The 13,679-nt window shown below is 37.8% G+C and overlaps 1 protein-coding gene across 2 annotated transcripts in view; it reads right to left on the reverse strand.

Moving 5' to 3' along the window:
• Nucleotides 1-647: 647 nt before the first annotated feature.
• Nucleotides 648-13,679, reverse strand: part of TBC1D4 (TBC1 domain family member 4) — a 190,669-nt gene continuing 177,637 nt past the window's right edge. For both annotated transcript variants that reach the window (XM_047720136.1, XM_047720137.1), the window contains 4 exons: nt 10,327-10,486; nt 7,767-7,936; nt 4,511-4,687; nt 648-2,480 (listed from right to left, as the gene is read on the reverse strand). In XM_047720136.1, coding sequence (XP_047576092.1) covers nt 2,247-2,480; nt 4,511-4,687; nt 7,767-7,936; nt 10,327-10,486 — 741 coding nt within the window. In that variant the 3' untranslated portion in view covers nt 648-2,246. The remainder of the gene's footprint in view (nt 2,481-4,510; nt 4,688-7,766; nt 7,937-10,326; nt 10,487-13,679) is intronic.

Genomic DNA, 13,679 nt, shown 5'->3' on the forward strand with positions numbered 1-13,679 from the left:
ATAAATTATCTTTGTTCTCTGATTCTTTAAAAAGAATTATCACTGAAGCAATTTTAAGTAGCAGTAATCCAGCCCATGCAGATTTTGTAAAGAACCCTAGCCAAGAGCATCTTCTCTCCTATTACAAACAAAAACCAAAACGCCAAGGAAACCGTAGCAATATATTTATTGGAAATGAACTAGAGATTACATTAATTGGATGAAGATGTAACAATGTGTAAGCATAACTGGTGCAACATTTAAAAAATCACAAAAGAAAAAGAAAATTCATTTTCAGAAGAAATACTGTATCCAAGACACTTTAATCTCTCAACACCATGATCTAACTCATAATGCTGACTTTGAATATCCAGAATCAAACTTACTTGAAACCAAACTGAAAGGTAAAGTATCTTTTCCCAACTTAAAGATTCTTTGGCTACCACCTGTATAGCACATGCATAAGGTAGTCTTCATACCAGACAATAACCAGATGATATCTGTCATATTCCTCATAGAAAAAACCTCTCCTACAAGTAGAGAAATGTGAGGGAACCCAAGCAGCAAATCAGGTGGTGACCCCAACTTAATAGGGACCTAGAATCTGCATTTCCTAAAACTAGAAATTACATTAACTTTACTAATATGATTTTATTTTCTTTTTAAAAAATTGCCTGGGTTAGAGGGCATGCTGATTTGTAACAAGGATCATTACATTTATACCATTTATGCTGAGTAATAGGGTAAAGGCAGGGGTTCAGATGCTTATCATCTGCCCCTCAAGATTTTCCCAAACCTTAAGAGCTTTGCCCTTCTAGCCTACAATACACTGTAGCTAGTGTATAAAAAACTACCTCTGAAGAAAATTATCCCAAGTAATCCATCTGTGATAAGTACTGCAAAAAGTAGTGATGATCAATATTGTTTGAAAGGCAAAAATGCTGCATCAACCTTCAGAGGCACCATCACAGAATCATCTCTGAAATGGAGAACTGCATGGGTGCTCTGAAAATTACTCTTCTTCCATACACCAGCATGCATGAATGTCCGCTGATAAGCTGTGGGCTGAGCAAGCTGGCAATTCAAACACAGACGTAGGTCTTAGAAGGGCTTGGTGCCACTTTCCACTTCTCTCCAATGGATTTCAACAGTTTATTCTTAAACATTTCACAGTTCTCACAAACTTTCACATACAAGGAAAAGATGATTGAGAGCTTATTAGATTCAGTCAGTTGGCCAAAAAAAAAAAAAAAAAGTGTCTCAACACAACGTATTATCTTTAGAAAACCAATCATAATTTCCCTATCTTTCATTTAAGGTAGAGAGAACTGAATTAGGAACTCCTGTGAGTGGGAAAATGACAAATCCTTGTTGTAAAGGGAGTCCATTCATGACTATAAGGAGTAATTTAAATAGGAAGTAGAAAGTTGATCTAGACAACTTATGTCCTCAATTAAATTGTGGAGGCCTTCTATTTTTAGTCTGAGTAACAGTGCTGGTCTAATTTGCTGGGAAATGAGCAACACTCTCTTTCACCCTGAGCTGGATGGGTGGCCTCCACGACAATGTCTTGCTTTCTCCTTACACATGTCCAAAGTCAATGCTTAACCTGACTCAAAACGCATGTAGACACAACATGCCAGTTGGCACAAAGCAGGCAGGGGAGGAAGGCCCCCACCTTCCTGAAAAACCCATAGGAGCATGATTGGCAATCAGTCATTTTCGTCAGATATACATAATGTCAGTAGATTTTAAGACAGGTATACATAAAGTTACACAAATGTTTCTACCTCTCCACTGTTGAGTGAAACATGCTATTCTTTGGAGAAAAAAATACATTCATTTTTTTCAAGTATTTCAATATAGAAAGATGCTCTAGTTTGTTTGACTACAAAGACAAAATGATTTCATCTATGTCCAAGGGGAATTTCATTTTAACTTCCCTTTGGTGTGGATTTCGTGAAGTTTTGATTTAAAAAATTAGTTTAAATATACATCTACTCCTTTGATCTGAAAGCATGAACTCTTTACGTCCATTGTATGTCTATATGTACATAGTCAACAACAAAAAACCAGTCTACATATGTACAATGGCTTAGGATTGGCATACTTTAACGAGAGCGAGGTCCTCCCTCCAGGACTAGGGCTCAGCACCAGACTCCAGTGGTTCCGCCAGCTCCAGTGTCCAGCGTTGGGCCGGCCGCACGCAGACGCTCCCCTTCTTCACCATTCTAAGAGCACGTTCTGCTGACGTGGCGCTTCTTCAGTTATGGCTTGTTTCCTGTCTTGGCTTTGTTGTTAGGGTTGCCGTTGAGGTCTCTTAGCAGTGGTTCACAATTGGCGAGTGCATCGGCTGGCAACAGCTTCCGGATTTGATCCACTGTCTTTTGATAAACCATTTTTTCTTGTTCCAGAGTCCGGATTAAAGACTTCATTTTGGTCTCTCTGGTTAGAAGGTTTTCCAGATTGGATTCCAAGGTCTGGATTTTAGCATGAGCTATCTGTTTGGGGGAAAGGAAAAAAAAAAAAAAAAGGCAAATATTTCCAAATCAAACATCTGAAGACACGGATTCCTCATCAGAACAGCCACCAGACCTTACCTCTATTAACTGATCATATTGTATTTCGTAGTAAAATAGTATGTGATGCAAATACTTGGAGCCCTCTGTGACATGGAGATTTCCCAGTTTTGCAAAAATGTAACTGCAGTACTGACAAAATACGTCTCATTTCACTGACTGCAACAAAAACAATTTTAAATCAGCATCCCACAGTGGTGGGGGCGTCACTGTAATCCCCTGGAGTGAGTGGGATCTGGCTGAAGGAAAACAGGAGATTTCTGATGCTGCCCAGAGGTGCTGAAAGAGGCATTCCACCCGCTGACTAGAAATACAGGGATTTCTAAACACATAACTTGGGATCCTGTCAGTTTCAATGAGTGTCAGGGGTTCCCACATAACTTGGGAACCGACGTGATGATGACATTTAACTGTCAATGAAAAAGTTTGTAACTATTAATAAAAGTCATTATGACATAAAGCAGATGCAAACCCACGTTCCCTAATAAGGAAGGGCTCAATTAATCACTGAAGGAAGCATCAAATAATAAGGGGCCGTGCCCAACTGTTTTTCTTTTTGAAAAGAGTTGACTCTTTGTTTGAATAGATGTACAGTCTTCTGTGGGCAGGAGCTAAGGTAAAGATGAAGTGTTCCTATCCTTGGGGAGCAATTACTCTAGAGACCCCTCTTTTCGAAGCCTTTCTCTCCTAGCCATTCTGGTCTGGGGACTCACCACATAGAAGCAGAGCTTTAGTATTCTCTAGTTTGGGAACAGGTGTCAGGCTGGGAGCTCCAACTCAGAACTCACCTCCCCCACCTCCCAGAAGGTTCCCTTTCTAACCTCCCCTCCACTGATTACTCTTAAGCCCAGTGCCTTGGAGCTTCACTACACAGCTCACATCATACAAGCTGCAGGTGCAGAATATTAGACTGTACTAACTTGCGTATTGCATTTATAAATGTGCATTTATAAATAAATACACAGTATTTTTTTAAGATTTTTATTTGTTTATTTGACAGACAGAGATCACAAGTAGGCAGAGAGGCAGGCAGAGAGAGAGGAAGGGAAGCAGGCTCCCCGCTGAGCAGAGAGTCCGATGCGGGGCTCGATCCCAGGACCCTGAGATCATGACCTGAGCCGAAGGCAGAGGCTTTAACCCACTGAGCCACCCAGGCGCCCCATAAATACATAGTATTTTATATTCCCAAGTAGCTGTAAACTCTTTGATGGCAGGGACTATATGTTACATGTTTTCATTCGATCTCTCAAAAATGCCTCCCTTTCTTTCCATTTCAGTAAGTTTTACTCTAGACAATTCGCACGATCCCCAGATTTCTGCAAGTGATTTCTAGCTAGTCTCCATATCTTCTCTCCCCATGCGAATCTGTGCTCATCAAGGTTTCCAGATTGATCTTTCTAACATACAGCTCAAAAGCTCTGAGAGATTTCTCTCTCAACAGGACTAAAGCCATGCTCTTCTGCTTGACACCGAAAGTTATCGACAGTTCTGCCTCCATCACACTTATCCCACTTTCCCCAACATAAATCTTAAACTGACCCCAAGTTTCCCTGCTGCTCTGCCCCAACCCCCCACTCCTTTCCACTCCTTTCTCCCCCCAGTCCTTCAGAGTCCAACTCAAGCCCCAGGTCCTCCAGCACTTTCCCAGTTTTGCCTATTCAACCCCTCCACCCCTGAACTTAGCTAAATACATGTAACACCCCATAGGTATTTAACCAAATTCTGCTTAGAATTGCCATTTAAAATTTTGTGAGTGTACATTTTCTCTCCCAAGTGAGATGTAGGTTGATAATGTGCATTTGTAGCCCCAGAACACGTGCACACAGTCTGACACACAGACCCTCTGTCGGCAATGGTTCACGCCACGTCACGTCTCTGTCATTCCTGGTAGAGTTCTGTGCCTTCACGGGAGGGAGTCAAGAGTTTTTCTGAGAAAATCTTTATCTCTTTACCTGTAGCTTTTCCAGGAGGTCCATGTTTTGTCTTTTCAGTTGGCTATTGGCCCTCTCCAGCTTCTCCACAGGTTCACTCTCCTCACAGGCATATGAGGACTCCTGAAGCTCATCCTGCAGCACGTGATACTCCACCTCGTAGGCATGTAACTGTTTAGAAATATCCATCTCAAACACCTGCCATGAAAACGCCGTGGGTTAGTCCGGCCTTCAGTATGTATGCCAAAATACAGCCTATGTGTTGCTGTGTTTCCTATAGATTTCCATATAATAATGAAGAAGGGTATGGCATACCAAAAGGAAGAAAAACAGGTTTGACTATATATGGACAAAAAGGGCATTTCTACACAACTGAAACATTCTCATAATGAGGCCTAGACCACTAGAGTAAGTTAATGCTCAAGGCTATTTTGCAACCAAAATATGCATCATCTGGCAACTCTCTAAAAATGTAGCATATCAGGTAAATACCATTACTTACGGAGTAGTTTTTACCTATGTTAGAAATACCTGTGTTAGAAATAATCTTCGCTGATTAGCAAGCGAAACTGCATAGGGTATCTCTAGGATAAAGAGACCAAAAACACTTCTAATAATTTGTCAGTAGGGCAGATAGGACTTCTACTAAATATTCTTGTCCTGTTGCTAATCCATGTGAGCCTCTTAGGAATAACAGAGAATCTTGGGAGTACTGTGCAGAGCTGTAGGGTTTAATCAGGGCTACCCCTCTCTCCCAAATTGCCACCAAGCAGAAAGACAGTTTGCTTAGAAGTTAGTGGACAGGTAATACCACCTTAGTCTAAACTTGCAAGGGAAGGAGAGGCAGCAGCTGCCATTTAAGCAATCATGTGTACACTAACACTATGGGGAGAAAAGAAACCACAACAAGCCTGTCTTACTTATTAATCCTACTACTATCGGAGGTGGTCAAAACTGAGAATTTAATTGAATTGTCTGGAGAAGCTAGTCATCCCTCTCAAACAAACATTACTTTTTACCTACCTAGTTGGAAACCATTGACATAATGGACTGTGACCAACCACTAAAATTTATAGCATGGATCTATATTTATTGGCATGGAAAAATGTCCTTTACTCCATATATATTTTAATAAAACATCAGGTTAAGAATAGTATGTATACTATGATTTCACTTAATATTTTTCTATAAGCAAAGAGAGATGTGTTTAGTAGGCTTTCTTTCCTTTCTTTCTTTCTTTTTTTTTTTTTTGCTTTTATTTTTTTCTTTATGCTTTTCTGCATTATTGGCATTTTTCAGTGAACATATTTTAAATAAAGCTCATCAAGGTCTCCTTTAATATCAACAGTTCATTCCATATTAAATCTGCTATAATTGTTAGAAAAATCTCTCTTATATCAAGTCCAAGTCTAACGGCCTATAAATTCTATCCATTCATCCTAGCAATAATCTCTAAAGCCAGGTGATTCCCTCCTTAATTTTAGAAGAGTCGTGATCTGCCTTCCAGTTTACCACTTCTCTAAAAGCACAATCTCTGACTGCTTGCCAGCCCAAAAAGATATTTCTGAAGAATTAATAAACAAGTAGATAGGTAAATAAAAGCTCCAGTTTTCAGCTTACAGAGCATTTTAACAAATAAAAACTATTCATAAGTAGTTACAGAATAACCTGCTTGTGACTTAGATTCTATAAAAAGAAACTTCTGTATATCACAGAATAAGAGTTCATGTTATGGTGTGAATTATAGTGTATACAATTCTTCAACCTGATTGGTTAAATTTGCTCCTAAAAACAATATGGAAAAGGTAGGAGGATTATCCTTGTTATTCTCAGTTTGTCAGGGAGGAAGCTGAGCCTTAAAGAGCTTGAAACTTGCCCAAAGTCACACAGCTAATAGGTAGCAACGCACCAAAATACGATGTCAAATTCCCTTTCTCTTGCTCTAAACTCTTTTATCTGATATCCCCAGTGCCTCTAGGAAAGTGGTAAATTTTGTCAATGCTCCTAAAGTAGTCATCTACGAATCTTAAGCTTGTTCATGTCATCTGAGTAACATCAGTACATAACTACCACTTAACCTAGTCCCTATGAAGAGCCAGGGACTAGATACATGGTGTACTGATTATTCTCCATTTGTTTCCTGGATCCATTCTCTGCCCTCATCTAGTCTGCTGGATCTGGGAGACAGACTCTTGTGACCCACATCCCCCTTTCACACCTTCTTTCTTGCTGGCTCGGGATGGATATGGCCCAGAAGAGCAGCCAGAAGGAGATCAGAAAGAGAAGGAGAAAGGGGTTGATTTTTCTTCCTTGTTCCTTCCTTTCCTAGCTCACCAAAAGCACAAAACCCTCCAAAATCCCTTCCTGCATAGTTCTGGCACTCCCTGTGCCTTGTAACAGTGTTAGATCCTTCCCTCTGTTACTAGTTCCTGGGCATTTAGGTATCCACATTTGGTTCTCTTAACCCTGCCCAACCTCTAAAAAATGGCGCCTTTGTTTGAATCACTGAAGACAGACTCTTTCCTGTGCTTCAGCCTCACAAAACCTTTGGATGAGCAGTGTCCTATTTGGAAGGTAAGAACACTAGAGTTCAGAAGATTAGGGAGATGTGTACAAGCCCATCAACTAATAAAAGAGTTAGAACATGATACAAACCTAATACTGTCTAATTCCAAAGCCTGAGCTCTTGCCACGTGTTCTCCTTATATATTTTAAGACAGAATTAGTATTGCAAAGGTAAGTGGGTCTCATTTTTATTTATTAGGTCTTCCTAATTCTGTTGGCTCTACCTTCAGCCTTACCATTGGTATAAACTGAAGACTCACCAAGCATTCCTTATGTAGCAGTGAACCACTTTTCCTGTGTATAGCCACACAGACAATGTCACAATGTAGAAATTCCACCGTAATCTCATTTTCGAATAAAATATATCTGATCAAGGGGTGCCTGGGTGGCTCAGTGGGTTAAAGCTTCTGCCTTCAGCTCGGGTCATGATTCCAGGGTCTTGGGATCGAGCCCCATATCGGGCTCTCTGCTCAGCGGGGAACCTGCTTCCCCTTCTCTCCCTCTGCCTGCCTCTGTGCCTACCTCTCTGCCTACTTGTGATCTCTGTCTGTCAAATAAATAAATAAAATCTTAAAAAAGATATATATATATATCTGATCAAATAAAAAATCTATCAAACAAAACTAAGTCTTCATGCTACTGCATTTAATATATAATTAGTGGAGAAACTGCTGCATGATTTTATATGTTATTATTATCATTTTAATCATACCTGGGTAATAATTTTTTCCATTTCAGATGTATTCATATCAGGTAGTGTGGTTTTGAGAAATTCGACAATACTTTCAAAGTTGTCACATTCCATTATAAGTGTCTCCTGGCTGCTCAGAAGGCTGAGTGCAACCTTAAATATAACTTCAGTTCCCTGAAGAAAAATAATATCTAAAAAAAGAGATACAATTTCATTATCAAAGTTATGCATCCACTATTGTTAAAAGCGTACTCTTTGTGCTAATGGCTTTTTGAATTTCTTATGGTTGTTGTTGTTTTTAATTACTGCAGTGGAACCATGGAATATTCTGCAAAAAAATAATGGGTTGAGATGACCTAGATTTTAAAAAAAATAATACGACTGAAACAAATAAACAGATGTTTAAGTATTTTTCTTACTTATTTGGTAATCTCAGATAAGGCCAAGGTTAAGAGAAAAAAAGGTTAATTATATAGCTATTTGTCTATGTATTTATAATTTTAGTGGCAAATTTAATGGAGACTAAGTAAACCTAAAGATGCTTATTCAACTGATACTTTGATTTTTCTTCATGAGGGCAATAAAAAAACAAATCAACATACCCAATTATGTTGGTTTTTTTAAGAGTTTAACTATTTAAACTCTCATTACTATAATAAAAATAAATGAACCAGTTAATATGCAGTTAAACCCATATCAGAGCAGGAAATTAAAAAAAAACTTTAAAAGAAAAATCAAAAGCAATATATAACCTAAATCAAAAGTTAAAGAGAAAAAAAGAAAAGCTACCCTGACTCTGAATTCCATTTCTTAACAAGTACAAATAGGCAATAGTTTTGAAAGTACTAAATATTTCTATATGAAAGTTTCAATCTTTGTCACTCTAGAATCAGTAATAAGTAAAAGTGAGTCTTTAAAAACTAGGAAACTGTGAGCTTCTGCTCATGCAGCTTTCCCTTTACTAAATTCAAAGAAAAGGACTGAGCAGCTACTGCAGAGCTGATGGCATCAGTTATAGTCTCACTGCAAAAAACAAAATTGTGCAGGTTTGTTTCTTGAATTCTAATATCATGCTCCAAACTATAAGTCAAAGAGAAATGCTTTCAAACATTGTTTTATCATTTTGATTTGATAAATTATTCTAAGAAAAAATATATATGCTGAGAATAAATAATATTTTATGTATATATTATAAATGAAAGGATTTTAAAAGACCCAAGAATAAGAACCCAAACTCCACCCAAAAACTTAACTGAAGAGAAGCAATTGAGTATTTCAATAAAGAAGAAAAATTTGGTGAACATTTGATTCTGCGCAGCTTGATTTTGCTCTTTTGTTACACTTTGTCTACAGAATATATTACACTAATACAGTGTTTAACTTTTTAAACCATAACCCCCAATAAGAAAGGCACCATTCATTGCATTCTGGTATATATAAACATATTACACACATATCTTCAAAATTGAAGCTTCTCCAAACATTTTTCCCTACTATTTGTTATGTATACTATATATTTGTTTTATACACACACACACACACACACACACATACACACACTGATATTTTCATTGTATTCCATTCTAGCTCTTTTTTTTTAAGGCTGGTGATGACCTACAGTCAGGCCAATACTCACAATTTGACAAAAAGCTCCAATTTAGCAAAAGCACAGTTACAAATATTGACTGCTTTCACCATGGATACCAGATAAGCAGGATGTAAAAACTGTGGGAGCCCTTTCTGAGGTCACAGAGGTCCTAAACATCTTTAAGAACAAACCTCTAATAAAGAGTTGTTGTTTTTTCAAATTATTTTTGTTTTAAAATAATGGACTTAGATAAACCTAACCAAAGACTTGTGAATAGATTTAAGGACCCCCAAAGGGTTCATAAACCACATCATAGTCTCTTTTTTATTCCTGGTGCCTAACACCGTGATGAAGCAAAATGGGAACTCAGTAACTTGCCCCAGGCCTAACTGCCTGTGCTTAGTGGGTTTTCCGTGAGCCACCCAGTCTTAGAGATTGGTGCTGCCACTGCACTGGAAGGAGAATCACTTAAGCATTAAAACAGGAATTTCAGTTATCCTACTAACAAAAGCCAGATTTTTTAAAAAGTCATTAGAAATCACACTGATAAGGTGCTTCCACTGACCCAACCAGAGAACATGTTTTTCTCTCTTTTGAATTCGTGTTGAAGGAGACAATAGGAAAAGAATAACAAAAACAAAAACTGAGCTAAGAAGGATGTGTATAAAAATCTGGAAAATTATACATAGTAAGTCCTTAGTTTAGATTTTTGAAAAAGTGTCTTCTGATTTTGGGGTATAAATGAAAATAAGAGCTCCATCACAGCTCCCCAAATACAGGGCCCAATTCTTCTTTCCCTTTTAATGTCAATTTCACTTAAGACCAATATGGTTTTAAATTACTCTCAGAATAGAGCCAGGCACATTTATTAAATTCCATTAGCAATTTGCTGTTCTGTGTAACACGCGATAAAATAATTGGGCCACCACATGGCAAGAAGAATATTGCTTGGGATAAATAACACTGTTCCATTTGATCACAGGCATCTCTTACCAAAAACTCTGGCTACAAATCCTAGTGGAAACTGAGAGGCAAACAATGTGAGGAACCAGGGGGCAGCATAAAGACTGGGGCTGATTTCATTTTCTTCAAGATGATTGTAGAGATCTCTGTGATAATCATGAAGGAGCCTGGACAGCTGGTACATTTGAATCTAAAGTTAATTTGGAGAAGAAAGATAAAATATTATGCATTTATCTGTGCAAAAAATAAACTAAATTTTATTACCTTAATATTTAGTAACAAATTCACATATATTCAATACATGAAAGTAGTATTATTTTATTTTTATTATGTAAAAGTTGATATTAAAGTCCAAGTTCACTTAACTGAGGTCAGAAAACGAGTCAGTAAGAGTCCATCTAAGATGACTGAGCAAGTTTGAAATGGTCATCTTCCCTCGTGTAGGAAGGCATTGCTTTTGGAATTTAATCAGAACTGTCCTGGCCTAGGACTCTCATGGGAGGTCCATTCTAATTTCAGACCAATTCCAGAAAAGCTTCCATTCAAAAGGATCTACCACATTTAGTTCAGACGCAGAGGCTGTCTATCTGTGCTGGGCCCAGCATCTGATTTATGATGGAGCTCTGGCTTAAACCCCACCAGGCACCTGTGGTGCTAGGACACTGCCTGGCTTAGAATGTAATGGAGCCAGAAGCTTGAGACAGGATTTCCAATATCCAAGGTATTCCAGCAGCATATTTCTTTATGACAAAGGGGATTAAAGCAAAAAGTACAGTCTGGCTGTCCCTAGTATTAAAAGAAGAAATTATTTCACTTGACTATGGCTTATTGGTATTTCCAAAAAAAAAAAAAATTATGAAGGCAGCATATGGCAATAAATAATAAACATATTTGTGAATTGTGCTTTAATTTACATTTTTATCCACAGAGTAACATACTGAGTAGTGGTTCCTTGATCAGTTCTATCAGTTTGACATTTTGGTTTGAAATGTACATGGTGCTTTATTAAAACTAACACAACTTCTTTCACTAGACGATATCATCAAAATACCACCTTTAAATAGTTAGCTTTACAAAATGCATTAAAATAACCAATTATATTGTGAGTTCAGCTGTTGTTTCCAGAGCACAAAACTAAAAAAGTACTGTGCATAAATACGGCAAATTATTTGTTTGATCTTTATCTGTAACACATACCTGTGGAAACTAAGTTCCACACACACTGTAAAAGGAAAGAAAGGGCACAGGAAGTCACAATTACAAAACAAGAAGCTTAGCTTCAGTTAGACATAAAGGTTTAAAAGAATGTGATTATTATCTCAATCATGTTGGAAAAATCATATATTTCCCTTAGGCCATTTACAATTTAGAAAGTAGACATACTGGGCTCTATCAACAGAAGAATTAGTACTTTGGTAGCATAAAAATCAAAGAAGTCTAATTAGCAGAATAAAGAGAACATATTATAAATCACATTCTGTTCTTGTTCACGGAGGACTGTGACACAGAAGGTATACTTCAATGTTTTATTTTTTTTAAAAGAACTTTTTCCTTTTCTACATTCTAAACTGGGGGTTTAGTACATTTCCTCCATCAAGGTAGATTTACATTAAATCTCTTCCGAAAAAGGCAAATAAAACCACAATTCAGTCTTCCTTCAAAGGAAACTTTAATGATAAAATACCTCTGCTAAAAATAAATAATTCTTAAGTTTTACAGTGTACATAACACGGCAAATCTTCTGATGGAGGAGGCAGAACCAGAGGAGGGAGATGTGGAGAGAGATGAGAAGGGCAGAGAAGACGGGGAAAGGGGAGAGCAAAGACTTGAGATAAAAGACACAATGTTTTTACACTCAACACGAAAAAAAGCAACTACAAAACATGAGGAGACAAAGTTAAAAGAGACCTCAACCTCCTCATGTCATACATAAGGGAACGGAGGCCAAGACCCAGCAGTACCTAAGCTCACACCACGCAGGTGGTCAGAAATCCCATCAAGTGATCCAAGCCCACTGCTGCTTCCACTTCTGGAAGTCAAAAACACTTCCTGCTCCTGAAAGTAGAAAAGTGTTGTACCTCACTCTATGGAGCAAAAAGCTCTATCCTCCTGGAATAAGGCCCCCAGTCTTGCAGCCTCTACAAATGCTGTCAAAGATGAAAACAACTTCACTGTCATTATTACAGACATAAAATATTCCTTTGGTAGATGCAAACCATATAATTAGATTAAGCCAATTTAAATTTATTTTTTGATAGCAAACTGATGAGTTTTTAAATTAAAAAATCACTGCATTTTGGGGCGCCTGGGTGGCTCAGTCAGTTAAGCATCTGCCTTCAGGTTAGGTCATGATCTCAGGGCCCTGAGATGAGCTCAGCAGGGAGTCTGCTTCTCCCTCTCATTCTCCTCTGTGCTCTCTCTCACACAAACAAATAAAATCTTAAGAAAAAAAGGAAAATCACTGCGTTTTTAAAGTGATAATTACATCTATCTTTCTATTTATGGACCTAAATCAAACACAACTCACAGGTACTTTCCATCCTTTAAAATTTCTGATATGAGATATCAAACTTATTTCTGGAAATCAGAGCTACTTAATTCTTTACAAGGGCATCCATGCTTCCTATCCAACATGAGATACAGACGAACACTAGAAATAAAATAAAAAATAAAGCCTTCCATTGCCATTATTTAACTTGTGAAATGTTAACAGACCTATGAAGAGTCATCAGCTAGGAATCAAATCACTATATTTACATATCCTGATGAAAACCCTCCATATGAACTCACGTCTGAAAACCCGAAGCTGAGAGGAAAGCCCTGCCTATCTCCCTAGCAAACATTTCATCTTAAAGAAGAAAAAGGAACCATTTCCTCTCCACTGATCTTCTCAAGAAAATACCATTTACTGTAATATTCACAAGGTGAAAACCCAGTCCTTTTCTGTCTATAGACTGGTATCTAAAATATTAAATGTAAAAACTGATCCTTGGGAGCCAAGGAAGAGAGTGTATCTGAAAAGCTTTTTTAAAATATTTTACTTCTTATCTACATAATAATATTATAATGAACCGAGCATCTTGCCTATCCCCTTTGAAGGGAGGAGAACTCTGACATTCCTCTCTTTAAAGTCTTCCTTTATATTTTCACTACTAAAAGCTTTCATTTGGAAGGTAGTGGCTGTTTGTGATAACATATCTATAGATAAAATCTAAACAGCTTGTTAGAAACCAATACATTAAGATAAGTGGACTTTAAACTAGAAGGGAGGGACGCCTGGGTGGCTCAGTGGGTTAAAGCCTCTGCCCTTGGCTGAGGTCATGATTCCAGGGTCCTGGGATCGAGCCCTACATCAGGCTCTCTGCTCGGCAGGGAGCCTGCTT

The sequence above is a fragment of the Lutra lutra genome, chromosome 3 (assembly GCF_902655055.1).
Source record: "Lutra lutra chromosome 3, mLutLut1.2, whole genome shotgun sequence".
In the NCBI taxonomy this organism is placed as follows: domain Eukaryota; kingdom Metazoa; phylum Chordata; class Mammalia; order Carnivora; family Mustelidae; genus Lutra; species Lutra lutra.